General features: G+C 36.0%; 1 protein-coding gene across 3 annotated transcripts in view; it reads left to right on the forward strand.

Annotated features, from left to right (window-relative positions):
* Window positions 1-26,636, forward strand: part of LOC111811933 (probable DNA helicase MCM9) — a 32,261-nt gene continuing 5,625 nt past the window's right edge. For all 3 annotated transcript variants that reach the window (XR_002817631.1, XM_023699004.1, XM_023699006.1), the window contains exons 1-13: window positions 1-174; window positions 261-363; window positions 447-546; window positions 655-793; window positions 2,491-2,557; window positions 6,917-7,091; window positions 8,959-9,058; window positions 14,054-14,151; window positions 14,320-14,385; window positions 14,520-14,612; window positions 15,652-15,768; window positions 20,380-20,452; window positions 21,129-21,195. Coding sequence is in view for 2 of the 3 variants with exons in the window: in XM_023699004.1 (XP_023554772.1) it covers window positions 29-174; window positions 261-363; window positions 447-546; window positions 655-793; window positions 2,491-2,557; window positions 6,917-7,091; window positions 8,959-9,058; window positions 14,054-14,151; window positions 14,320-14,385; window positions 14,520-14,612; window positions 15,652-15,768; window positions 20,380-20,452; window positions 21,129-21,195 (1,344 nt within the window). In the remaining variant the exon portion in view is untranslated. The remainder of the gene's footprint in view (window positions 175-260; window positions 364-446; window positions 547-654; window positions 794-2,490; window positions 2,558-6,916; window positions 7,092-8,958; window positions 9,059-14,053; window positions 14,152-14,319; window positions 14,386-14,519; window positions 14,613-15,651; window positions 15,769-20,379; window positions 20,453-21,128; window positions 21,196-26,636) is intronic.

Below are 26,636 nucleotides of genomic sequence, written 5' to 3' on the forward strand. Positions count from 1 at the left end.
GAGGCCACAGCAGCTCACTCTCTCAGCCATGGACATCTCCTTGGCGGCAATGGACGACTCTGCAACCAGTCCCGTCAAGGCCTTGGCTTCGTTTCTAATTCGCCGCCACTCCGATCAGCTTCTTTCCATTGCTCACTCCCCTGATCCTAAGCTCCATTACCCTCTATTCGTGGAGTAAGCAATTCCATTTCCATCATTGTCTTTGTCTCTCATTCTCGTGTTTTCTCATTTTTTTCACGCGTCTTCGTTCTATTAATCAGATTCGCAGAGCTGATGGACGACGATCCACCTCTTGCTCGTCTTGTTTTCTCCCATCCGACTGAGTACTTGCGTATTTTTGACGATGCAGCTGTTTGGGCTCATGTTTGTAATCATATAGTGTTGCAAAGCTTATTTATTCTCGTCTCATGTGTTATTGATGTTTGTTTTTGTGGTGGTGGTTGCAGAAGATCACTTTGGGTGATTCGAAAGGTTGTATAAATGGAATTAAGAAAGATTTCATCCATGTTCGCATTAATGTCGCCGGCTCCCCTCTGGAATGGCCTGGTTTGATTCTGTTTCCGAGTTTATTACTGCAATGTTGATTACTCTCCTGTTAATAGTTGTGGTTACGTTTAATTGAGTTCTTATTGTTCGCGTTATGCTTGGTTTTAGAGACTTCTCCAAGTATTGGGTCTATCAGAGTGAAGCATCGTGGAGTGCTTCTCACACTTAAAGGGACGGTAATCAGATCTGGGGCAATTAAGATGTATGAGGGGGAGAGGTGGTACATTTGCCGGAAATGCAAGCACAAGTGAGTTGAATTTTCTCAAGTTTCAAACGTCATTTGTCTACTTATCTACTTACATGCAACGCATTGCTGGTTCGAGTTTTCACCGTGTTATGATTCGGTTCTACCATCTTTGGCTCAATTGTATGATCCACTTTTTCATCCTCTCCTTTCTCGATTGTATTAATTTTGAATATTCTCAAGCTTTGCAGAGGAGATAGAAGCCTTAAGGATGTTAGAGACGTAATAGGGGAAGTTTCCAAGCTCTTAGGTTCAATTACTAATGCTAAAATTGTTGCTGAATTAATATCGACAAGCTTGAATGGGCTAGAGAACGTTCGTATACTTTTTGAAGGGAAAGAAACTCTAGTAATTTGGTATTTGGTAGCCTTGCAGTTCAGATTTACTGTAATAAATGTGATAGCTGTGAACACAATGGCCTCCTTTCCTTTCCCCCTTCCCCCTTCCACAGACTTCCATGGCCTTTCCCCTTCCCTGATCACCGTCCAGTTGGCCACCTTTCACTATGAAAGATTGTAAAAAAACATTCTCATAATATTAAAATTGCATAATAGATAAATATCACCAAACTCAATACAGCACTTTGTAGAAGCATGCACAACTTCACAATGTTGCGTTAAACTTAACTAAAAACATAATTAAAAGTTACATACTGGGAGGTTGGGAGCGAAAGAGTAAAAGAGGGTGAGTGTGGCGTGGAGAATATCAATATTTCTAGCTATTTCCTTAGAATTTTCTGACATTTTCTCTATATTACTTAACACCTCAACATTTTACTCAACATCTTGATATTTTCTCGACATCTTAGAACAATAATATAAAAACCTCTTGTTGAGATGTCGGACCTAAATGTTGCTAAGTATTTTAAACACTGGTAGCGAGATGGGTATTATTTGCTGACATACTGTGAATTCCTCTACCATCTTAAATTTAGAAGGTAAGGTTCCTGATAAGTAAAGAGGGTTAAAACTTACCCTTTTTGCTTGTTTGGCTTGGTTTTGTTTTGTTTTTCCTTTTTCTGTTTTCATTTGCATTCGGCTTCCATAGTACCTCCAGTTTTTGGTCTGAAATATCCCCATGAATAAAAAAATGCTTTGTACAATTGAATATGATGTAAAATCATTCTGCAAAAAGGCAGTACTGTGTGGTATAACTTTTTTTTTTGTCATTGATGTTTCATATTTAATAGGTAACTGAAATCTGGTGGAACATCCATTTACATGAAGTAAAAAGGATAACTTTTGTGATGAATCTAATGTATAATTTTATTCCTCCAATCCTTTTAACAATGCGCTGGATTTTGATCTTTATTTGGGCCACCCTTATATGGATGCCAAAGCTATACTGTGGGTAATTATCAACCGAGCGTTCTTTTGGGTTACATGGAAATAGAGGAATCAAAGGGGCGTTTTTTTTGGACAAAGAGCACACCTTTGAATTGTTCTTTGTTCAAGTCATTTACTATGCTATTTCTTGGGGTAAATTGTGTCACCAACATAGATTATCCATCCATTTTATAAATTGTATACATCAATGAAATTGTTTCTTATATACAAAAAAAAAAAAAAAAAAAAAAAAAAAAAAAAAAAAAAAAAAAAAAAAAAAAAAANCCAATTGCTGAAGATAATCTAGCATGTCCGTTTGTGCTCACCATTTCTAGATTCTTCTTATTTCTTTAACAATTACTTTGCTCTGTGAAGGTTCCCAGTATATCCCGAGCTGGAAACCAGAAACTCAATACAGTTACCATCATTTTGTCCCTCTCAGGTACTTAGTTTTCTAATTCCATGTCATTTGTTTCATTTTTATTAGTTCCACATCCCTGACAAATGATCTCATGTTTCAAATCTCCCATGCATTATGCATATAGACCAACACGTTAGCATATTGCTCCAAATGGTTCTAATAAATCCTTGGTTTAATCAACATTAAGTTGGGGTTTGTAGCTGTAATAAGCCACCTGCTACGAGGTGCCCTTCTTTCTATTTGTAGCCACTTTGTATGGGTTTAAGAGGAACTTAGTTACGGTAACAATTGAGCCTTTACTTAAGGTACACATACTAGGAGAGCTAAACTACTGGTACATGATTAGACAATAATTGTCACAGAATTTACAATCATTGCAACTATATACCAGGAAATATGGTATTGACACTAATTACAGCATGGGGTGTGACACATTATAATTGCTCAGTGTTTGGAGGGAGGAAGAGAATAACATTAGGTCCAACAACATCATTTAGCATCATGTTCTCCCACCCCTTTAACAAGGGTGTGGATCAATAACCCCAATTTTGCTCTTGAGAAGCTAAATCTTGAGCTTGCTAATGGCTTAGTGGATGATCAACCATCTGATCCATGGATTCAACATAATGATCTTCAATTTGATCATGCGCAAGTGAAACTTGATTGTAAGCGACAAGAGCATCAATTTTTATATGGTTTCTTGGAGCCTGAGTCCTTTTAGGTTCGAAAATATGTGGTTTTCCCACCCATTATTCAAGGTTTCTATTTCTTTGTGCTGGGATAATAGGGTAAAGAGCAAATGAGAAGAATTATGTTTTATGATAATGGTGAGGAACCTTAAAGGAATTCTAAAAGGAACGGATCTTTTATGATTTTGGGAATATTAAGACTAGGAAGGCTGAAATTGTGGAAAGGACTATGGCTGTAGATAGTTTGGAGGAACTTGGAGAGTTTTCATTGGATTTGAGAGAGGAGAGGGCTTTATTGAAGGGGGAGTTTGAAACCCTCATTTGGAGGGAGAACACTGGTTTGAAACAGACAAGCTTTTCTCTTAACCTCGTAAGGGGTAGGCCTAATAAGAATCTTATTGAATACCTGGAAAATGATGATGGGGTTATCTTGATGGAGAACAAGAAGATAGAGGAGGTAAATATTTACTTCTTCATTAATCCTTGTGCCTTCTACTTTCCCATTCGTGGATGGGTTAGATTGGCGCGCAATTTTGAGGAGAGAGAAGGAGCTGTTGGTAAGCCCCCTTTACCCTAACAGAGATTCAAATAGTGATTTTTGGTTTTGATAGAAATAAATCTCCAAGGCTGGATGGGTTTTCCATGGCCTTCTTTCAGGATATAGCTGGGATTGCATTAAGGAGGTTTTATGGAAGGTCTTCTAAGAGTTTTATGAAAGAGGTGTTATAGAATGCAACCATGAACGAGACTTATGTGTCTTATCCTTAAAAAGGATAAGGCAATGAAGGTGAAATATTTTCGACCCATAAGTCTAGTTTTGAGTTTATGTAAGAGCATTGCTAAGATTTTGGCTAATGGATCGAGGTAAGTCCTTCCTAGTACAATTTCTAATGATCAAGTAGCCTTTCTTTTGTTGTTGATAGGAAAATCCTAGATGAAATTCTAATTGCTAATGAAGCCATCGAGGATTAGAAGTCTAGAAAGGAGGAAGGGATTATTTTTAAGATAGATTTGGAGAAAGCTAACGATCATTTTGACTGAGAACTTGTGAATAAAGTCCTTGAAAAGAAGGGTTTTTGGTAGACATGGAGATCTTCAATTTGGAATTGGATTAGGTTGGTTGATTTCTCCATTTTTGTTGACGGAGAGATTGAGAGGTAAGATTTTTGCATCTAGAGGTCTTAGGCAATGAGACCCCATCGTGCTCTTTCTCTATCTATGTTTAATGGATGTCCTGAGCTGGTTAGTGTCGTTAGGAGAAGCTAAGGGCTGGCTCGAGGGTTTTAAGGGGGGAAGGAGTTAATCCAGCTTTCTCATCTTCAGATGGCTGGAAATCCATATGTGATGCCATTGGCTGTAGTTATCTGTAAGGAAGCTAGGGTGAAAAGCCTCAGGAATTAAATCGCTAGGAGAGTGCTAGAAACCCGTTTATGATGCCTGAAACTGATATTACTGCCTCAACCAACTCTGCACAAGCATCTATCCTTGACCAGACCAACATATTTCACAATTTGTGTCCAAGGGCATGTGAATTGATGGGAGTTAATTGAGGGCCACAAATCTGTAGATGATTTCCCATATTTGGCATTAATTTGATCAACTTTCAGAGCAAAAATTAGTTCGTCTTTTTTCCAAAAGTAAAAATAAGGACGCTTTAGGTAGGGGTGAGCCCTATTATAGAAAAAGAAACTATCACAATATTTTAATAATTACAGCAAATAAGAGAAGAATATAATAAATATTTACTAAAAACAACCGACAAGTTTCACTCTCTCGGGGAGTTTACATCTCATGAGCATTAGTCTCTTTTCATTTCATCAATGAAAAGTTTTGTTCTCTAGTAAAAAACGAAAAAAGAAAAAACAAGTTTTCACCAAATGACATTTTCTTTAGTAATATATCTTCAAAATCGGAGCACAGATTGGCAGATAGAACACTTATCAATAGAAATTAACACCCCCTTCTCCCACAAATCATCATTACAAAGTCCCCAAAAAGATCACACCACCATATTCTCTCAACGTTACGTAAAATCCTCCATGCCAAACCAAAAGAGGAGGGAGAGGGGGAGAGATGGTGGGGTATTCTACCAGTTCGCTGTGAGATTCCTAGTTACCTTGCTTCTAGCACCCTCCAATCAAAATGTCACCTTACCACCTTCCCTCCTTAAGAACCATTTTATCTTTACTCCTTTGGATCCAGTTTTAGGTTTAACAAGAGGAGTTATCCACTCGATAAAGGACTCTCCACCTCGTGGTGGCATCTTTAAGGTTGACTCTGAGGTAAGTTTGAGTAGTGTGGAATCAATCATTCAAGCAATGAATTTCAATATGGAGGTTGATGATCTTGAAGATTTTTTTTATGAAGCTTTTGACTTATAATTTCAGGATTGTAACAAGAAGACTCTTCCTCCTATTCCTTCATTCATGTCTGCCAATTTGCTTCGTCGATAGAAGCTTGTGGTCTTGAGTTTTGTGAAATTATTCCTTTGGCTCAAGAAGGAAGTAGCGCCATGATTTAGCTTTGTAAAATTTTGTTTTGTCTCCTCTGAGATATTTGGATTGACTTGCATGGGGAAATTTTTTATTTCTTTGTTGGGGATGGTTTTTCCAAAGCTCCTTTTGTTGGGTTAAATAGTTCTAGCAAAACTGAACAGTTTTTCAAGGTTTGTTTTTTATGGGTTTTAAGAAGTTTTTGTTTTTGGTTGGTTAGTGGTCAGTTCTTCATTTTTTGGGGAAGATTAAAGTAACTATCAATTTTCATTGTTTGGTGGAGGCCTTGTTCATAGTTTCATCATTCATTTGCAATCTCTCTAAGTTTTTCGAACAAAGTTTTTCAAAAAGTTCTTGATTCTTTAAATGTTTATTTATTTTCATGGCTAAATTCTATTTGGTTGTATTTTCTATTTGTATTTTTTCTTTTTCACTCCATTTGGGAGTCTATATCCGGTCAACATTTACTTCTTGTAAAAAAAAAGAAAACAATACTCGTTATTCTTCCTAAGTTGGTTCTTCATTTCACTGCTCCTAACACTTGTTGAACTAAAAGAAAGTAGTAGTTGGAATACAAAAGATTATTCTCTAGGTAAAAACTAATTGCTAATAAATTAACCGACTAACAAGCAAACAACTGAAACCAGTTTACAACTAAATGTCGTCCACCAAGGGGGGGCCTATTGGCCTGTAGTCTCTAAGTAACGCCTATCCAAAGGTTGTTGGTTGGAATCTTCGAGCAAGTTTAGTAGCGAAAACCTTTGATGTTTACGAAGTATGGGTTGTAGGTTCGAATCTTTGAGCAAGTTTAGTAAGGAAAACCTTTGATGTTTCTGTAAGTATGGGCCTTGGGTAGACACAAGCTTCGTTTAGAAAGAGTTTGCAACAAAATGTCTAAACCCAAATACAACCGAAAAATTCTAACTGAAAGTTACAAGATTATTCTTAATCCTAGTACATCTTTTCCTAATTCTTTCTTTCTATTTCTGAATATCTCATTTGCTTCCTTGTCCAATCTCGATAGTTTATGCTTCAGAATGTATAAGTAAACTATCATGAAATCATTTAGCACCATGTTACTGAGTTGATGAGTTCAAGATTTGATTGGATCCTTGTCTTATTAATTGTCTATCTAGTATAATTCTCCTGGTTACAGTAAGTTTTTGTAGTTCGGACTAATCTATTGACTTTGATTATAGAGGGCAAAACCATGTGAAGGGAAAAGTTTTGAGTGCTTGGAAGGTTCTGTAGTACGCCATGATTACCAAGAGATAAAAATTCAGGAGAGTACACAAGTATTGGGTGTGGGATCCATTCCTCGTGCCATTCTAGTCATTCTCAAGGATGACCTTGTTGACCTTGTTAAAGCTGGAGGTACTGATGTTACAGGGAGGGCTTTATGCTTTATTTTCTTCCCCTTACACTCTATTCCATTCATCACTTACTAAACTTTATCCTTCCGCAGTTCTAGATTTTTTTTATATAGTTTTTAATACTTTTTTTCCAATTAAAATCAGATGAAGAATCTGCCTTTAAGGCAAACATTTAGTATACGAGATTACTTTCTTAATCTCTCTGTCAAGGTTAGCGCTATACAAAACATTATATACTGAAGTAGTGAGACTAACTAGAAGACAATATTCTCACCGTTGATAGCTTTTCCTACATCTGAATTAGACAAATAAATTTCTCTTCGACGTAAGCATTTATGCACCTGTTTCTATAGAAATCTTTGATCATCCCATGAAATGATTAAATCCCAACCACTTAAGAACTCAACCTTGAACTCATTTGGACCTGGAGACTTGGTTTCTTCACAAAAATACTTATGGCAACCAGAATTAGGAGCAGTAGAATTTTCAATGGGAAGGAGAAGAACCGCACTTACCTTCCTGACCTTATTTTGTACACAGCAACAACTTGGTGCAACCTTAACTACTCTTATTGTAATTACTCCATGGGTCAGATTTCTGTTAAGTGGAAGCCTTTCTTTTGTAATCTGCATTAACGTTTTCTATATTTCATAACATTAATAAAAATCAGTTTCTCTTATAAAAAAAAAAAAAAAAAAAAAAAAAAAAAAAAAAAAAAAAAANATCTTTCAAGCTTTCACTATCAATACTAAAATGGGTCTCCAATCCATTCCGTTTGAAATTTATGTTCTGCTTTCTTCTTTCCTGTAAAGCATGTTGAAAAACCTAATGCCTTTTTTTTTTCTTCTTAATATATTCATCTGCCAGTAGAGTTTTTCCCATAGCTGAAATAATTCTGATACAAACATTTTTCTCCTTGCCATGAGGTACCTATGGAAAATACTTAGAGTTTTGTTCTCTTCTTTTGACCACTTAATTTACATTTATGAAACAACTCTTTTTCTTCTGTACGAATAAGATCAAGGAACTCCCTCTTGTATTTTTGGACACATTTTCATCTGAAACTCCATCACCTCTTTCTTCTCTTCCTCAGTTGTTGATCTTAATCTTTCAAGCTTCTTCTTTATTACCGAACAACCCATCTTGAAGGTCGAAGCTCATTCTTTAGTGAGTCCACTTCTGATGTCTCAGAAATCTTTGCTAGGCAATGTGTAGGGAATAAATGACTTCCCTCTTGATATAAGGTCCAATATTTCTCTAGCACCCGAACTTTATTTCATGCAAGTAAAGTTTAACTGAGCCTAACAAGTAATAGTTGACCCAGAAAATGGTAGATTTAAGTAAAAATTAAATGAAGTTGGCAGATTTCCCTCTCAGTATGAGCCCACTTTTGATAGTACAGAAATTTCTACTAGGCAATTTGTAGGGAATTGGGAATTTTTACCTTTCGTTGTTTCTTTTCATTAAATCAATAAAAAATTCTGTTTCTTCTAAAAGGAAGAAAAAAAAAAAAAAAAAAAAAAAAAAAAAAAAAAAAAAAAAAAAAAAAAAAAAAAGAAGCTAATACCACAACTATAGTCGGTAATAGGTACTTATTACCAATTATTATGGATTATTTTTTGAAGAAAAAAAAAGAAAAAAGAAAAAAAGAAACAACAAGAATAGTCGGTAATATACTTTGGTCCTGGAGTTTGCCACATATATAGATAGATTGATTTATATATTATTTCTTTTCAAAAATCTTATGGACGCCGCTTGTTTTTAATATATACTATATGTATATTTATTTATTTATTTATAGTAAGTGAAGTTATTGATTCCACACTATTTCCTTCTCAATGGGGATGGGGGTTTGATTATTGGGGCAGACGATGTTATTGTTACAGGAGTATTGAGTGCAAAGTGGTCCCCAGACATCAAAGATGTACGGTGTGACCTTGATCCAATGCTAATTGCTAATCATGTGAGGTATGTGCAACTTTTCCATGAAGTTTACTGCTTACATATTTTTATTATACAGCTGACAGTGCTTTCACTTCGCAAATAAAAAAAATACATACATGCATCCCAACAGGAATGCTGGAAAGTGATTAAATTGTGTCCTATTCAGAGATAAAATATGCAGTGTGTGAATTAAGAAACATCTAAATAGCCCATTATTACGTTTCTAATTGCAACTATCAAAACGTTCTTTTGTTTTTTTTCTCTCCCCTTAAAATTTGACAGTTCTTGTCTTCTTGGTGCTTGAGTTTACATCTTATCTTTCAAAACTATCACAAACTTTTACATTGTCACTACTTTTCTTATCAATTGCGCAGAAAAGGTTATTTTAGTAAATTTGTAATTTACAAGCAAGAAGAGGATGAGAATAATCATTATGTGTTGCAAGTCTAAATTAGACGGCTGTTTTTCTTATTTTATTTGAGAGAGGTACATTTGCTTTTTATAATACATAAATGATAAAATAAATCTTAGATACTAAGTAATAAGATATAATCTAAATCTAAATAAATCTCTTGATACTAGGTAAAAAAACAGATAAAATTAACTTTTTATTTTTTTAATGAGATTACACAAATATTCCTTAACTCAAGGTTTTTTCTTCAACACTCCCCCTCAAGTTGAGGAATAGATATCATCCATTCCCGACTTGTACAGTAACTCATGAAACGTTGAGTTATGAAGTCCTTTTGTTAGTATATCTACTAATTGAAGCTGAGAAGATATATAATTGATGCATACTATTCCCTCCGATCAATTTCAATATGTTTTTTTTCCTATCATGTTGGATAGGATTGTGTGCAATATTGATGGCTGATTTGTTGTCGCATACAATTTTATCGGTCCTTCTCCCTTAATTTGTAAGTCATCAAGAATTATCCTTGTTCATCTCTGAAGAATTGATACAAAAAGTGAATGAAGATTTACATGAGATTATTAAGGTACTGGACTTTGATGGTTTGTTGAGGGAATCCAATAATACCCTCAATCTATCAATCTCTTCATTATTGAATCCACTGGTCTCTACAATTGGTGGTTTTTTTTATCCTGATTTGGACTCCTCTATGATATACACTCGTGCCTTCGACATGTCTCCCTTGTTTCCTCAGCCATAGTTTTATGAGCCTCCTCGATTTTCCATTCATGGTTGAGAGGTTTTCCATTCAACTTCCAACAACTCTCCTTCGTGTGTTGCAGTTTCTTGCAGTGGGTACACCATAAACTGTCTCTGCTACTCTTCCACTAGTTGTCACTTCCGCTGTTTTTATCTTTCTATAGACTGATGCATTTAAACTAGGTTGTTTATCAAGCATAAGGCTTCACTTGCTCTCTTCTGCTCAAATAAGGGAAATTGTTTCTTCAAGAGATGGTGCTTCCTCTTTTCAAATGATTTGTACACGAGCTTGGTCAAACTCGTTCAGACCTGCCAAAAAATCATAAACACGATCTGCTTCAATAAATTTCGTCAGGATTATGGCGTTTGCAGTGCAATTCATCTCGAATACACGAATCGAGTTCCTTTCACAATGTTTGCAATGCATTGGCATATTTAGTGACAATTTTTCCTTCTTGCTTCGTAGCTCCAGTCTTCATCTTAATTTCATAGATTTGTGCAGCATCTCTAGCCTTGGAGTAAGTGCGATGAAGGAAATCCCATATGGCTTATGCGTTTTGTAAAACATACATGTGTCACTGATGGATTGCTCCATAGAATCTGAGAGCCATGACATTATCATGGAGTCTTCAATTATTTTGCATATTCAAACATTGATATGTAATATCTCACACATTCAAGTCCCATATATTTAATATCCATAGTGATAAAATAAAATCCATGATCCTTGCGAGATGTTAGTGTTTATATGATAACAATGCACTAGGTCTTTTTCGGAGGCAATTTTGGGTTTCGTTAATCAATAGGGTTTGGTGAACCTTTAGGTTTGGGGTTTAGGATTCCTTTGTTTTTCACTGTCTTTTTAAACTTGTCATGTCGACACCTATTCTCACCGCTATCACTCATGTCTATTGTTGCCATCATCCTTAGCATGTGGTGTTATCATCGTCACGAGTGTGGTTAGATTTTTCGTCTTTTTTTCTGTCACAACCCAAGCCTAGAGCAAGCCTAGTTGCCGAGCAACCTTCAAGTGGCATAAAATTTGCTCCAATGCAACCAATGGTTAACTATAGGAGAAGACATATACTCGCTCATAATACTCATTGAATGAGCTATGTTTGATCGAGTCACTGTAAGGTCTTTTTAGAATCTTTCTGCAATTCCCTTATTTGTAAGTTGTAAATACGCATCATTGGAGTATTACATGACCTAGCCTCTAATTTTCTTGTTTAAATCAGCACGTCAATTCCATATTCTCTCTGTGATAATAGCCTTCTTGCTTCTTGTTACCTCAACTCCGAGGGAGTATTTCAACTTTCACAAATTTTGTATGGAATTGACTTTTGGAGAAATGTAGGGAGTGATTTGATGCCTCATCTATCATCACTAGTAACAACAATATCAATATCATCTTATATAATAGGATGATACCTCTCTCAAGTTATTTATAAAAGATAGAATTATCTTTCTTTGTCTCATTCCAAAGTTTTAATCCATACCATAATTTATGAAAACGATATACCTTTCTATTCTCCCAGTGAGCAATAAACTCAGGTGGTTGCTCCATGTACACTTTTTCTTGAAGATCATCATGAAAAAATACATTTTTAATATCGAGCTGATGCAAAGGCCAGTAACGGATTGTTGCTAATGAAATAAACAATCTAACATAAGCCAGTTTAGTACTTGAAGAAAAAGTATATAAACAACTTGATATGTTTGTGTCTAGCTTTTAGTCACAAGATGAGCTTGCAACCGAGCTACAAATCCACCAGGATTGACTACAACTACCCATTTAAAACTGTTAGACTCCTTTCCTGTTAGAGGTGAAACTAAATTCAAGTACAAATATCACTTAAGCCAGTTATCTTCTCTAACATTATAGCACACCAACGAAGATGAGATGAAAATTAATGAATAGTTTTAGGTACAGATAAAGATTCTAGAGATGCAACGAAATTAAGTATGAGATGACAAATGGTTACATGAAACAAAAGAGGAAATAGAACTAGTGCACTATTGTTTACCTTTGCGAGTGTGATAGGAAGATCATTGCTTGTTCTTGAATCCAATGATGAAGTCTCTGATACATGGTATGTAACTAAAGAAGGTTGCTGTCGAGAATAAAAACCTTATTAATAGGTGGGTGAGTAGAAATTGGAAAGGATGAAGATGGATTGTTAAGGGGCTCACTAGTGGAGACAATTGTGTATACAGGAAAATCATCATCTTTCTCTCTATACTCTCGAAGGTGATGTAGTAGAATTATGGTAAATTGGAGCACCTGTCTAGGCCAATGTTGGCTGTCGCCAGTGGAAGATTGAGAAACTCTTGCTGACGTTGATCGCAAGAGGAAGTTTCATGAGTTGTGCTCATTGTTCAATAATCCACACTAATTTACAAGAAGGTACCTTTTAGAGTATTCTCTTTTCAAGAAAAGGTAAGGGATTGGACAAGACTAACAATATGATCTACATCAACCTTGAATCATTGGAGGAAATAAAAAAGGGGGTAAAAGACGATTGAAATAGGTTCGTTGAGGGAATTGATGTGGAATTTGGATCAATTTTCAATAAAACGACAAGAATTAGACAAAAGAAGAACTGATGGATCATGAGAGAAAGATTCAAGATGGTTATAGGTATTTGTGGTCCACAAATGTAGAGGCTTCCAGATTTGCTTCCTCTACTAATAGTCCTCTTCGTCATAAGATCTTAAAAGATATAGGAGGTTTCTAGGAAACGTTAATTATCTCACAACTTGACAAACATAGTTTATTTAGTGAGTATTGCTAGCTAGTATATGTCTTCTCCTACAAATGACCATTTCATTGCATTGAAACCGATTCTGAGCTATTTGAAGGTTGCTTCTAAGCGTAGTTTGTCATATAAGAATTGTGGTCATGCTAACATTGAATGTTTCTCAAGATGCTGATCGGGTAGGGTCTAAGGAGATTGAAGATATTGTGTATTTGTTGGTGGTAATTTGGTTTCTTTGAAGAGTAAGGAACAAAATGTAGCGTCACGTTCCAGTATTGAATCAAAATATAGAGCAATGTGTGGATTAGTGTAGACTAGATATCTCAACTTCTTATTTAATTGAGATTTGATATCACAGCATTAACCAAACTGTTGTGACAATCAAGTAAGCTCTCCATGGAAACTATGCACATTAAAGTCTACTATTGTTTTGTATATGAGAACATACAAAACCGTTTGATCCTAAGTTATTTTGTGGACACGAGTTGCTGATGTTTAGACGCGTATGTTAAGGTATGATATGGTTATCTCGTTTTCTATATGAGAACATACAACAAGGTCGGGTATCCAGGACATTGGAAGACTGGAGAACAATTAGGAGTTATCTTCATGAAAGTATTAAATGGAGCATGTATAAGTTCTCTCTCTGACAAGCTGAACATGATTAACATATATGCTCCAACTTGGGGGAACTATTATAGTGCTTATATTAGTATCATTTTATTCTTGTAAATATCCTAACATATTACCCTTTATTGTCTTTTTACTTTCTTTTATTTAAGTTCCCCTTTTACACTTGTCTATATATATTTATTTAGTGAATGAAATAAATTATTATTATTCTCTTAAAATTGTTTTGGCGGGTAAGCTATAGAACTCCCTAAAATTCTCTGTGAGAAGTCTCCCACATTTTCACCTGGTTACTTTTGCATTCTTCAATCCACGTCCGATAATTCATTTTCTCTAATGAAATTCCAAAAAACATAAACCTTGTGTCCTCTTACTCATTCTCGAGTGACATTCCCGAAAGCATTCAACCTTGTCTTGTACAGTCTAATAATTCCTTTTCATGTCTCTTTTTATTTGTAGAAGAACCAATGAACTGAAGGCAGAGGTTGACATCCCTGATGACATAATTATGAACTTTAGGCAGTTCTGGTCAGATTTCAAAGACACTCCTTTAAAAGGTGCAACTAACTTCCATCGATCCTAATGTGCATTCTGATGTATTACTTGCATTTTATATGAGTTCATGTTGCCTGTACTCGAAGGATCAGTTATTACCTTTTATAATAAAGTGTTTAATACTTTTGTCTTATTGTGGTCCTGATGCTGACATGGTTAAAGTTGTCCAGGTAGAAATGCTATTCTAAGAGGTATTTGCCCTCAAGTGTTTGGACTTTTTACTGTAAAACTTGCAGGTATAGGTCATTTCTCTGCACCCACCCCCACCAGAAACAAAACAAGCACAGTTGTCTAATTTCGTAACCTTTTTTTTTTTTTTTTACTTACACTGAATCAATTTCAATTAAGTCCTCTTTTGTTAAACTTTTAGTGGCTTTAACACTCATTGGAGGTGTACAACATGTGGATGTATCTGGTACCAAAGTTCGAGGAGAATCTCATCTACTGTTGGTTGGCGATCCTGGTATCCTCATTCCCTTCTTAAATGTAGTCATAATACACTGATTTGGTGCGTAAATGTTTGAAGTTTATAAGCTATGTTCCAAGGACGCACACTTATTTTACAGCTAAGAGAGCCATTTGTTAACCATAGTCCTTCAATTTTTGTACATGACATTTTGCTAAATAAATTATATCATATTCTAAGCTTTTCATTGATTAATGAAAATAAATAAAAAAGTTAAAAGGATAAAAACTCCCTAAAGAATTTTTGTATGTTAGTCAACTAATGAGAACCATATTTCAATCCTTATGTACTCGAGTGTGTTTTGAAATCTTAGAGACTAAATAGAAGCCAAACTCAAAACTTAAGGATCATTAATCAAAAATGTATTTTGCACTCTCTTTTTTAGGCTTAGGTTAATTGCTTAGTGACTGTTTTAGGGAACTATGATAGAAATTCTTGTATAAATCTGTCTTACTGAATGAAAGGTAAACAAATTTGATCATACATAACTTCAGTACGTTTTGCACATTCCCTGCCATGGAAAGTTAACGATTATGTTATTATGAAAATTTGGGGAAACTTAGTCGCCTTATAAGAATTTAATGGAACTCGGGAAAAATTTGAATATTTCGTTTTCTCCAATTTTAAAGCAAAACCACCAAAACCCGTAGTCAAAATGATTGAGAAGAACTTAATATGAAAATTTTAAGATCCATAGGAAAGTATTAGCACTTCATTGTCTAAAATTGTAAGGTTGTTTATAGCTTGCTTTGGTGCAAATCAAATTGATCAGTTTTAAATCTAAGATTCATGGAGTGTTATTATATATGAATCAGTGAATGTGGCATAGATGGAGGGATAAGTTTTAGGATTTTGATATCTACTTGCCCCTTTGGATATTTAAAGAAACAGTCTGAAATAGCAGTCTTATTAACAATTATAATTAACATTTCTTTGAAACGACAGTTTTAATTTTTCATTAAAACAACGTTTAAACTTGAAAGGTGCATTCTGCAATATTAGATATGTATTGATATATGTGGAGTTCATCTGTCAGGTACTGGAAAGTCACAGTTCCTGAAATTTGCTGCCAAACTGAGCAACCGGGCTGTTATTACCACTGGATTAGGAAGCACTAGCGCTGGACTGACTGTTGCTGCTGTCAAGGATGGAGGTACCTTTCAAAACTTCTTCCTTTTTATTCATATTGAGTGATTTTCAAAATCAAGTTTATTTTTATCGGTCACTTTTCTTGGAAAAGTGAAGCATTAAAAAGAATAAGATCACAGTAAGGAGAAATATAAAAAAAATTATAAATTAAATCAAAAGCTCCTATTACTTCTTTTTCTTAATTTGAAACCTCAGTTATCATCCTTTTGTTTTCCTGCCCAACTTGGTCGATTGTAGTACCCTTTTCCTTTTCTTCCCTGGGCCAAGGGATCACTCAGTTGATAAAAAACACTAGGAGCTAAGATGAAGCATCCTTTATCTGAAGTATGATTATCGTCCAGAAGGTGAAGTGTTTCAAACTCTTATCTATTGCTCCTTTCCAAATGAGCAATGCTTATGCTGCTCCCTTTTGCCATGGTTTTCTGGTGCTAAATAAAAAACCTGGAGCAGTAAGTGATCAAAACCGAATAATACAAACACACACACCCTTCCTATCTGGTGCTAAATAAAAAACCTTGATGAACATGATGTGATCTAATGACACCAAGTATAGCCATCATGTTTTAGCGAATTTGCAAACTTTTCTAACCAAGCCCGAGGTGACTGTTTTAGACTATAGAGAGATTTCTTGAGATTATATGTTTATCCTCTAGTATATCTTTCTTCAATTTGTGAAGGTATGTTCGTGTATACTTCTTCCACTAGATCACCATTTAGAAATGTATTCAATACATCAAGTTGAAATAATGACCAATCTAGATTCGTCGCAATAGAGAGAAGTACCCTGATAATATTTAACTTGGCGGCTGGAGCAAAGGTTTTTTTATAGTCGATCCCATAGGCGTGGGTGAATCCTTTAGCCACTAGGCGTGCTTTGAACCGGTCAATACTGCCATCTGGTTTGTGTTTCGTCTTGTCCAAATTACCCATTTACATCCGACTGAGCACTTGACTGGGGAAAACCTGTAAGGATTCATGCCCCATTCTTCTCCAAAGCCTCCAGCTCCTCTAGCGAGGTTGCTCTCCATTTAGATCTTTGGAAAGCTTCTTGAACTGTGTTGGGAGTTTGTATTCAATCTAGTGAAGTCACAAATGCTTCAAAACTTGTTGCAACTTAGTGTAAGACAAGTGATACCATATGGGATGTTGAGTACATGAGCAAACACTTTTCCCTACAACAATGGGTCTATCGATACCATCTTTTGTCATATTGTGTTACTATTTTAGGGGTATTGGGATTTTGGTTCAAATCTTGTGTTAAGGAACTCTTAGGATTTGATCTAACAACTTTATTGAAGAACTAGACCTTAAGATCTAAATTATCCAAGAATCCCAAAAACGATAAGAATCAACCTAATGGAAAGTTTTGGAACATATTACCTTGATGATCAAGATCAAGAGTAAAGAAGTCTTGTTTCTAAACTTGTGATTCAAATCACTCCACAAGAGGTTTGATCAATATCACTTGAATGACTCTAGCATGCAAGTTTTAAACACAAGAATTTGCAAAGTAAAAAAAACTTAGCTGTCAACGAATCTAAAATATATTCTTTTCAATTCTTAAATGTGATGTCTACCATGAAAGAAAAGAAGGTTTTACATAGCCTTTGACAACCTTAACCTATGTGAGTTAAATACACACATAACCTCCATATTAGAATGGCTAGTTAATAAGAAATAAACCCATAACCTCCATGTTAAAGTGATTAGTTAATGATGGAATATGGTAACCTACGTGGGTTACAATATAACCTTTAACTCCCATATTAAAACTAGCTTAAATGATGAACAAATATTGAGATTACAATTAAAATAATGCAACAAAAGGAATGTGCAATCTAGTAACCATCACTAAGGTCCATAAATTCAACTATGAGGTCATTGAATGCAAATTAAAATGCATTTAATGCATTTCTATCTTGAAGCTCAACTTTGTCCAACATGTAGGGAAGGACTCCAACACCTTCTAGAATTTACTTTGACGAGCTCACCATAGCTTGATTGTAAGTGACTAAAGCTTATTATAACTTCTTGGCTCTTGTCCTTGTAATTGGACCTCGAGGTATGAAAATTTCTTGGTCTTGGTTCATATCATCTTGGCTTTGCTGAACTTGTGTAGGTTGTATTTCGTTTGTCTCTAGTTGTTTTACTCTTTGTGAATGAACTCGTAGTTCAGACTCAGAGATAGATATAAGAGTTACTCTTTGGGAATGTAGGCCCAATTTTGTGTTTCAAGGTCATAATGTGCCCTATGAATTGCAGAGGTGGGAAAATACAATTGACTTTCAAAAAAGGTGACATTCATGGTATGAAAGAATTGGTGAATTGGAGGATGATAACATTTATATCCTTTCTTGTTCGGTGAGTATTGGAGAAAGATGCATTTCATGGAACGGGCATCAAGTTAACTACAGTGATTTGGACATATGAACAAATACAATACATCCAAATAATTTTAGTCGGGGTGTGAGACACGAGATGGGATATAGTGTCAGTAAACTTTGTAGGGGTGTGTGGAATTTGAGAATGTGGGAGGGTAGTCGATTAATGAGATAGGTGGCAGTTAGAACAGCTTCACCCCAAAAAGTTTTTGGAATGAGTGATGTGAGCATTAGGATCAGTTTTAAGTACTATGATATTGACTTGAAACTGATGATGGATAATTTTATGGAAGACTATTGAAAAGTTGGCTAGTTCTAGATTTATCTTTCTTAAGGAATGTCTAACTCGAACAAGCGTGATCAACGAGAAGAAGAAACCAACATGCCCCACTGATATTTTTTACCCTTGAAGGTCTCCAAATGTAGCCGTGGATAAGATAGAAAGGTTGAAATGGAGATTAAGTATGAGGTGAAAAAAGAGCACGTGTTTGGAGAGCTGACAAATTTCATACCTAATAATTTGACTCTTTTTATTAAGAAATAAAGAAAAAAACAAACGCTCAAGATTGACGAAGTTGGGATGACCAAGACAATAGTGCAACATCATGACAAGATTATCTTTATTTGAATGATTTAAAGACACATAAATATAGGTGGACTCACAATTAGATCAAACTACAAGTTTATTGCATTCCTTTGTTAGTGGAGTACCTGTTGCTTTGAGAAGATACAATCCTGCAACATAATTCAACTTTGCCCATCATATTCCGTGATACCAAGTCCTAACAAATTCATAATTCAAGTTCTTATTCAACTTAGTCGCAGATAGTAGATTATACTTCAATTTTGGCACAAACAAACCTAGTTCAAGATATAAGGAGCTTGATATTTGAATACTACTTCCTATCCCAGTTACTTTAGCAGGTGTACCATCAGCAATTAACCGTACGAAGTGAGAAGGAAGAGAATATCTGATGCTCCAGAATCCATTATGCATTCTAATGGAAAAGTTCGAGTATGGATAGCAATGAGATTTTGGTTTTCTTGTTGCATATTTCCAGAACCACTTACCGTTGGTGGATATGTTTTGTTCAATAGGTTCTAGCATGCCCAACAAATCATTGGTAAGCAGTTGCTGGTTAGAAGTGTCATACACAGTAGCCTAGTTTCTCGATCTAATTTGGCAGCATTTGGCTTCCAATTTTCTGGTTTTCCATGTATTTTCCAACAAGTGTCTTTAACGTGTCCTAGTTTATGACAATGATCACACCATGGTCATCCTTTGCGCTATCGGCTATCACCAAATGACTGGGAGATTCCCTGAACAGCAGAGTAACTGGATCATTTGGGTCCCAATATTACTTGCTTTCGACCTTCTTCCCAACGGAGTTTAGCAAATCTTCTCAAAGACTAGGTAATGGATTAGTACCAAGAGTTTGACTACGAGTTTATCTAGAACTTAGACCTGTAAGGAACTTGAAAATTATTTTTGTCTCCACAATTTCTCGAAAGAGAGTAGAATCATGAGTATATTCCATTTATGAGTTTCAAATAAGCTCAATTGTTCCCCATATCGAGATAAAGTGATGTAGTAAGTTGTAACAAATAAAACACCTTGTTTGAGATCTTGGAGAGTAGTCTTGATCTGGAAGAGTTTAACCTGATTGGAGAAAGTGTTTCGAGCAAATCCCAAATCTCTTTTGTAGTTGAAAATAGGAGAAAGTTCTCACCACTATCAGTAGTCATGGAGTTGATTAACCATCTCATAACGTGATGTTCTTCGGCCCTCCATGTGCAGAATTTTGGATCCTCAAGTTTGGGTGAAGTTGTAATATAGTTTTCTTGTCCACGATCGTACATGAACGCCATCACAGATTGTGACCATTGAAGATCGGCCCTCCATGTGCGGAATTTTGGATCCTCAAGTTTGGGTGAAGTTGATTTACCTGTAATATAGTTTTCTTGTCCATGATCGTACATGAACGTCATCACAGATTGTGACCATTGAAGATAGTTGTGGCCTTTGAGGTTGTAACATGTTATCCGAGTATCGTTGCTTTTTGTGAATGTCAAAATGGTAATTTGTGATTTTGATCTTGATTTTCTACAGATACGGTGTTTCAGTCTTTTAAGTTTGTTTAGATGGACGTTTTTGTTTTCATTCTATCGCTGACGTTTTTCATCTTAACCACCTTCCTCCAAAGAATAAATTTTTATATTCATGGAACTGATAGGGGAATGGATGCTGGAAGCTGGGGCACTTGTACTGGCTGATGGAGGACTTTGTTGTATAGATGAAGTGGACAGGTGCATTCTTTAAATGAATGTTTGCTATTATCACTTGCATGTTGGAGTCCACGGATGAAACTGATTCTATTGAATAAATATGAAGGCCTAAACCTCTGTATTTCATTCAACTTCACAGGCTTCTACATATTAGCCAATGAGCCCTAGACAAAAGAAGGAATAGAAGGAAAAAATGAGGGACGGAGGTTTACAAAGAAAGAGAAGAAATTTTGATTGTCTTTTCTAGGCGAGATTTTACTTATAATACAAGTGGCTATATCTATGGTGAACCAAAATTTGCAATTGAAATTGATAGAAAAATTATTAGAACAGGAGAGAAGACTTGCAATACTCAACTCAAGCACTTGGAGAGGCCTGGGCTCTGCTAAGAAAACTAATCTCCAAATTCTGCCTATCCCATTCCCAAAATGCCGAACCATTTATTTTCCATATTTATAACCACCTTTCCACATATCAATGACATATGTGCCCCTCTAATATTCTAATAGCATCCTTAATATTCACCACTAATATTCCTAACCTATGCACTATGCTTAAATTTTATGGAAATCATTTTATATTCTCTTTTTAGTTCGGAAAAAAAAAAGTAGATTTGAAAACCTTAAGCCCTTGATTAAGATGCTTCTTAATCATCTTGTTATTTGAAACTTAAGATATAAATTTTTCTTTTTACCAGCATGAGAGAACATGACAGAGCCACGATCCATGAAGCAATGGAGCAACAGACTATAAGCGTCGCAAAGGTATTATTTATCTCAAATATAAATAGTCAGTTAATATTTTGAGAGCATTGTATGTTAGACTCGTAATTAGTGATGCCTTAGATGCTATGCTTGAACTAGAGATGAAAATGATGTGTTATGCAATGTAGAAAGGGGTGAACACATTGTATTGTCTATGAATTGGTAAATTATCTGCAAACTTGAGAAGCAAACGTATATAGGATAAGAAGGTGAGAGAGAAGAAAGCAGAAAACGGGGGAAGGTTGAAAAGGAGGGAACTTCAAATAAAACAAAAAATATATACTAAACCTAGCCTGGCTTAAAAAGAGAAACGACGACGTAGTTTAGTTTCAGTCAATTTGTGAAACCTAGTCTTAGTATCACTCAATTAAACCTAGTTTCTTCAATTTATACCAAATTAGTTTTACTCAATCTCATTCATTTGGAATGTAATACAAGGTCAATAAACCAGCTAAGGAAAAAAAAAAACAGTAACATAGTAGTTACGTGAATGTAAAAACTCGATACTTAAAAATTGACAGCTAATGATCACATCCAAAAAATTATATATTATCGAAGATTTTATTGTTTGAATTTAAAAGCTAATGACCAAATTAGAGAAATCTTACAAATGCATACTCAAGAACGCAAGCATGAACTCAGTTATTCTGGGTGGAAAGTGTGAATATTTACTATAGAAGCCGAAACTTGCCCAAGGAAATCTATGTTTTACCCCCAAAATAAATATTTAACTGATATTCATGAAAAATCTAACGCGGCAATTCGTAACTTGCATTCAGGTCAAAATATGGTGATGTCATCAACGATTTATTCTTTTATGTGTGTGTCAACTTTTACCCTGGTAACTATCGACTGATTAAAAATGAAAATCGCAGCAAGAAATTGTGCACAATGCTTACGTGCAAAAATAACTTTCACCATCCACTCTTACTTTTCTTGATGGGGTACAAGTATAACAAGTTGCATCAGTATCTAGGCTCCCTTTCTTTTTCATGAATCGTTCCATTGTTTTCTGCTTTTGTTTCATTTTAAAGCTTGGTTTACACTTGCGTTTGTTTCTTTTTTCTTTGGATGCTCTGGTTTTCAAAGAAAACTGATAAATCTCTAGTAAATAGGAGTTACATGAGAATGCAACTTAGTTTAGATGGAATTAGTCAAGTTGTTAAGTCATTCATCCTTATTAGGAGGAATAGTTTATTTCAGTAGAGTTTTTGTAGGAGCTATTTATAAGATTTATTTTTGTTTAAATAGGAGCCCTCCACTTGGTAAAACACAAGCCATAGTAAACAGTTCATTATTTCAGTTGTCCCTGTATTATCTTCGTTGAGTAATAATAATTTCATATTTATTCACACCTTTGAGCGTGAGATATTGTGACAGTTGGTATCAGAGCCAGGTTGATACGTTTGATATTATTACTCAACAAGATGAATGGTGGAAGTGCTTCTATGGGTATAGCTATGGAAAAGTTGGTTGGCAATAACTATAGTTATTGGACGTTATGCATGGAAGCTTATCTACATGGGCAAGATTTGTGGGATTTAATTGAAGGTGATGACACAAAAATTCCAGCCGATACTCCACAGAATGCAAAATTACGTCAACAATGGAAGATTAAATGCGGAAAAGCCTTATTTATCTTGCGAACTTTGATTAGTAAGGAGTATATTGATCATGTTTGTGATTTAAAGTCACCAAAGCAAGTATGGGATACACTTCAAAACTCTCCACAATGGTATGATATTGTCCACTTTGAGCATAAGCTCTCATGGCTTTGCTTTGGGCTTCCCAAAAGGCCTCATTCCAATGGAGATAGTATTCCTCACTTATAAACCCATGATCATTCCCTAAATTAGCCAATGTGGGACTCACTCCCAATAATCCTCAACAATCCTCCCCTCGAACAAAGTACACTATAAGCCTCCCTTGAAGCTTATGGTGCTCTCGAATAGCCTCCCCTTAATCGAGACTCGACTCCTTTCTCTGGAGCCCTCGAACAAAGTACACCCTTTGTTCGACACTTTAGTCACTTTTGACTACACCTTCGAGGCCCACAATTTTTTGTTCGACATTTGAGGATTCTATTGACATGGCTAAGTTTAGGGCATGACTCTGATACCATGTTAGGAATCACGACTCTGTCACAATATCTCACGCTCAAAGGTGTGAATAAATATGAAATTATTATTACTCAAAGAAGATAATACAGGGACAACTGAAATAATGAACTGTTTACTGTGGCTTGTGTTTTACTAAGTGGAGCAAAAATAAATCCTATAAATAGCTCCTACAAAAACTCTACTGAAATAAACTATTCCTCCTAATAAGGATGAATGGCTTAACAACTTGACTAATTCCATCTAAAATAAGTTGCACTAATTTTGACAGCCTCCCTTAGTGCAAGCTTATTTCTTAATAACTCCGAGAGCGAAAAACTTCAAACTTCACTTTGTTTCCCTGTTAACAGCTTGCCTTCTTGTTTGTTCTTTAGCAGCTTCTCTTTTTCTCTTTCCTTTTGCCTACGTTTTTTCTTCTTCCTAGCGACGGTCGTTTCTGTGCTCTCTTCTTCAGCTTTCTTTTCAACTGATGCATCAGGAGGAGTTACAAGGTTAGGTGGGTTCTCAACTTTGGCCTATTGTGAAGAAAGAGGAGGGTCTGCTGGTTTTGATATAGTAGGCCACTCTCCTAGCTCGGCAAGAATCTTATCCAAATCATCTTCTTCTTGAGCAGTCTTCCATTCTTTTTCTTTTTATTTTTTGAAGTTTCTGCCACCCTTTTACCTTTATCTCTAAAATTTTGAGTCAATGCCTTGGTAGTTTTTGTTGTCTCTCCATCTGGCATTTCTTTTTCTACCTCTTTATCTGATACATCAAAATTCCTGGTCTTCACTTCTTGATCGAGGCCCTTGCTTTCCTNTGGAGCAAAAATAAATCCTATAAATAGCTCCTACAAAAACTCTACTGAAATAAACTATTCCTCCTAATAAGGATGAATGGCTTAACAACTTGACTAATTCCATCTAAAATAAGTTGCACTAATTTTGACAGCCTCCCTTAGTGCAAGCTTATTTCTTAATAACTCCGAGAGCGAAAAACTTCAAACTTCACTTTGTTTCCCTGTTAACAGCTTGCCTTCTTGTTTGTTCTTTAGCAGCTTCTCTTTTTCTCTTTCCTTTTGCCTACGTTTTTTCTTCTTCCTAGCGACGGTCGTTTCTGTGCTCTCTTCTTCAGCTTTCTTTTCAACTGATGCATCAGGAGGAGTTACAAGGTTAGGTGGGTTCTCAACTTTGGCCTATTGTGAAGAAAGAGGAGGGTCTGCTGGTTTTGATATAGTAGGCCACTCTCCTAGCTCGGCAAGAATCTTATCCAAATCATCTTCTTCTTGAGCAGTCTTCCATTCTTTTTCTTTTTATTTTTTGAAGTTTCTGCCACCCTTTTACCTTTATCTCTAAAATTTTGAGTCAATGCCTTGGTAGTTTTTGTTGTCTCTCCATCTGGCATTTCTTTTTCTACCTCTTTATCTGATACATCAAAATTCCTGGTCTTCACTTCTTGATCGAGGCCCTTGCTTTCCTTGCACTCGTCATCCAACTGAACTGAAGGTTCTAACGAGTTCTTGTCATCCATCCCATTACCTTGTTCTCTTTCACCAACCAAACTGTCTTCCAATTTGTCACCTTCGTCAGCCACAACATCACGTTCATCCTTAGTACAATTCCCCAAATCAATCGATACATCCCGACTTTCTGATAAACCAGCATCATCACTGCAAGCTTCTCTCTCTTTAGCCATATCCATGCTCTTATCCAACAACTCAGCCTCTACCACAACACTGCCTTTTTGAACTTGGTCTAGATTCTCACTTTCAGCAGCGCCCCCAGAAGCTTCCCGGTTAGCCTGCAAGTCTAACAAATTGGTAGTTTGATCCAAATCTTCGNAGCGACGGTCGTTTCTGTGCTCTCTTCTTCAGCTTTCTTTTCAACTGATGCATCAGGAGGAGTTACAAGGTTAGGTGGGTTCTCAACTTTGGCCTATTGTGAAGAAAGAGGAGGGTCTGCTGGTTTTGATATAGTAGGCCACTCTCCTAGCTCGGCAAGAATCTTATCCAAATCATCTTCTTCTTGAGCAGTCTTCCATTCTTTTTCTTTTTATTTTTTGAAGTTTCTGCCACCCTTTTACCTTTATCTCTAAAATTTTGAGTCAATGCCTTGGTAGTTTTTGTTGTCTCTCCATCTGGCATTTCTTTTTCTACCTCTTTATCTGATACATCAAAATTCCTGGTCTTCACTTCTTGATCGAGGCCCTTGCTTTCCTTGCACTCGTCATCCAACTGAACTGAAGGTTCTAACGAGTTCTTGTCATCCATCCCATTACCTTGTTCTCTTTCACCAACCAAACTGTCTTCCAATTTGTCACCTTCGTCAGCCACAACATCACGTTCATCCTTAGTACAATTCCCCAAATCAATCGATACATCCCGACTTTCTGATAAACCAGCATCATCACTGCAAGCTTCTCTCTCTTTAGCCATATCCATGCTCTTATCCAACAACTCAGCCTCTACCACAACACTGCCTTTTTGAACTTGGTCTAGATTCTCACTTTCAGCAGCGCCCCCAGAAGCTTCCCGGTTAGCCTGCAAGTCTAACAAATTGGTAGTTTGATCCAAATCTTCGGAAATGAGGAAAACTTCAGCCTCAAAGGTGTCAAGATCGTCAAAGGTTAGTTCGAAATCTTCATTTTCGTCGAATCCCAAATCCAAGGCCGTGAAATAATCAGCAGGGTCACCAGGGGCAGCAGAATTGGCATCGGAGAAAAAAAAGAGTGCAGAGGCGAAATTTGGAGAGAATCAAATTCAGAAGCGTAAGTAGTGGAATTAGAATTTTGATCACCTGTAGAGACATCATCTTGATATACGGCTGAAGTCACGTTTGTTGGCTGATCAAGAACCTCAGTGGTTAAGCAGTATTCCCAAATTGGATCTGAAGAATTTTTACTTTCATGTACAACATTTGCTTCTAATTTCTGGATTTTGACTCGGCAATTTGGCTTAATATGGCCTGGCTTTCCGCAACGATCACACACCACTTTCACCTAACAATCTCGTTTAAAATGGCCTGGTTTTTCACACCTGTAACAAGCTTTAAATGGCTTCTTTGATGACTCCTCACTTCTGAATTGATTCCCATTGCTAGATGAAGGCTTCGAATGAAAATTCTGTCTCCTTTGATCTTTGACATACAACACATCTTTTGACTTTCGGGAAAACTGGTTGCTGCTAGTCATTTGTTTAATCAAGGCTTCCTGATTGGAAAGAAGATTCTCCAGTTCAATTACTGTAGGCTGATTTCCCCACCCTTGTATTGAGGAAACAAAGGGCACAAACTCTTTCCGTAATCCACGAATAAGATAACGCTGTAATCGAGCCTCACTCACTGGTTC

This window comes from Cucurbita pepo, chromosome LG15 (genome assembly GCF_002806865.2).
Source record: "Cucurbita pepo subsp. pepo cultivar mu-cu-16 chromosome LG15, ASM280686v2, whole genome shotgun sequence".
In the NCBI taxonomy this organism is placed as follows: domain Eukaryota; kingdom Viridiplantae; phylum Streptophyta; class Magnoliopsida; order Cucurbitales; family Cucurbitaceae; genus Cucurbita; species Cucurbita pepo.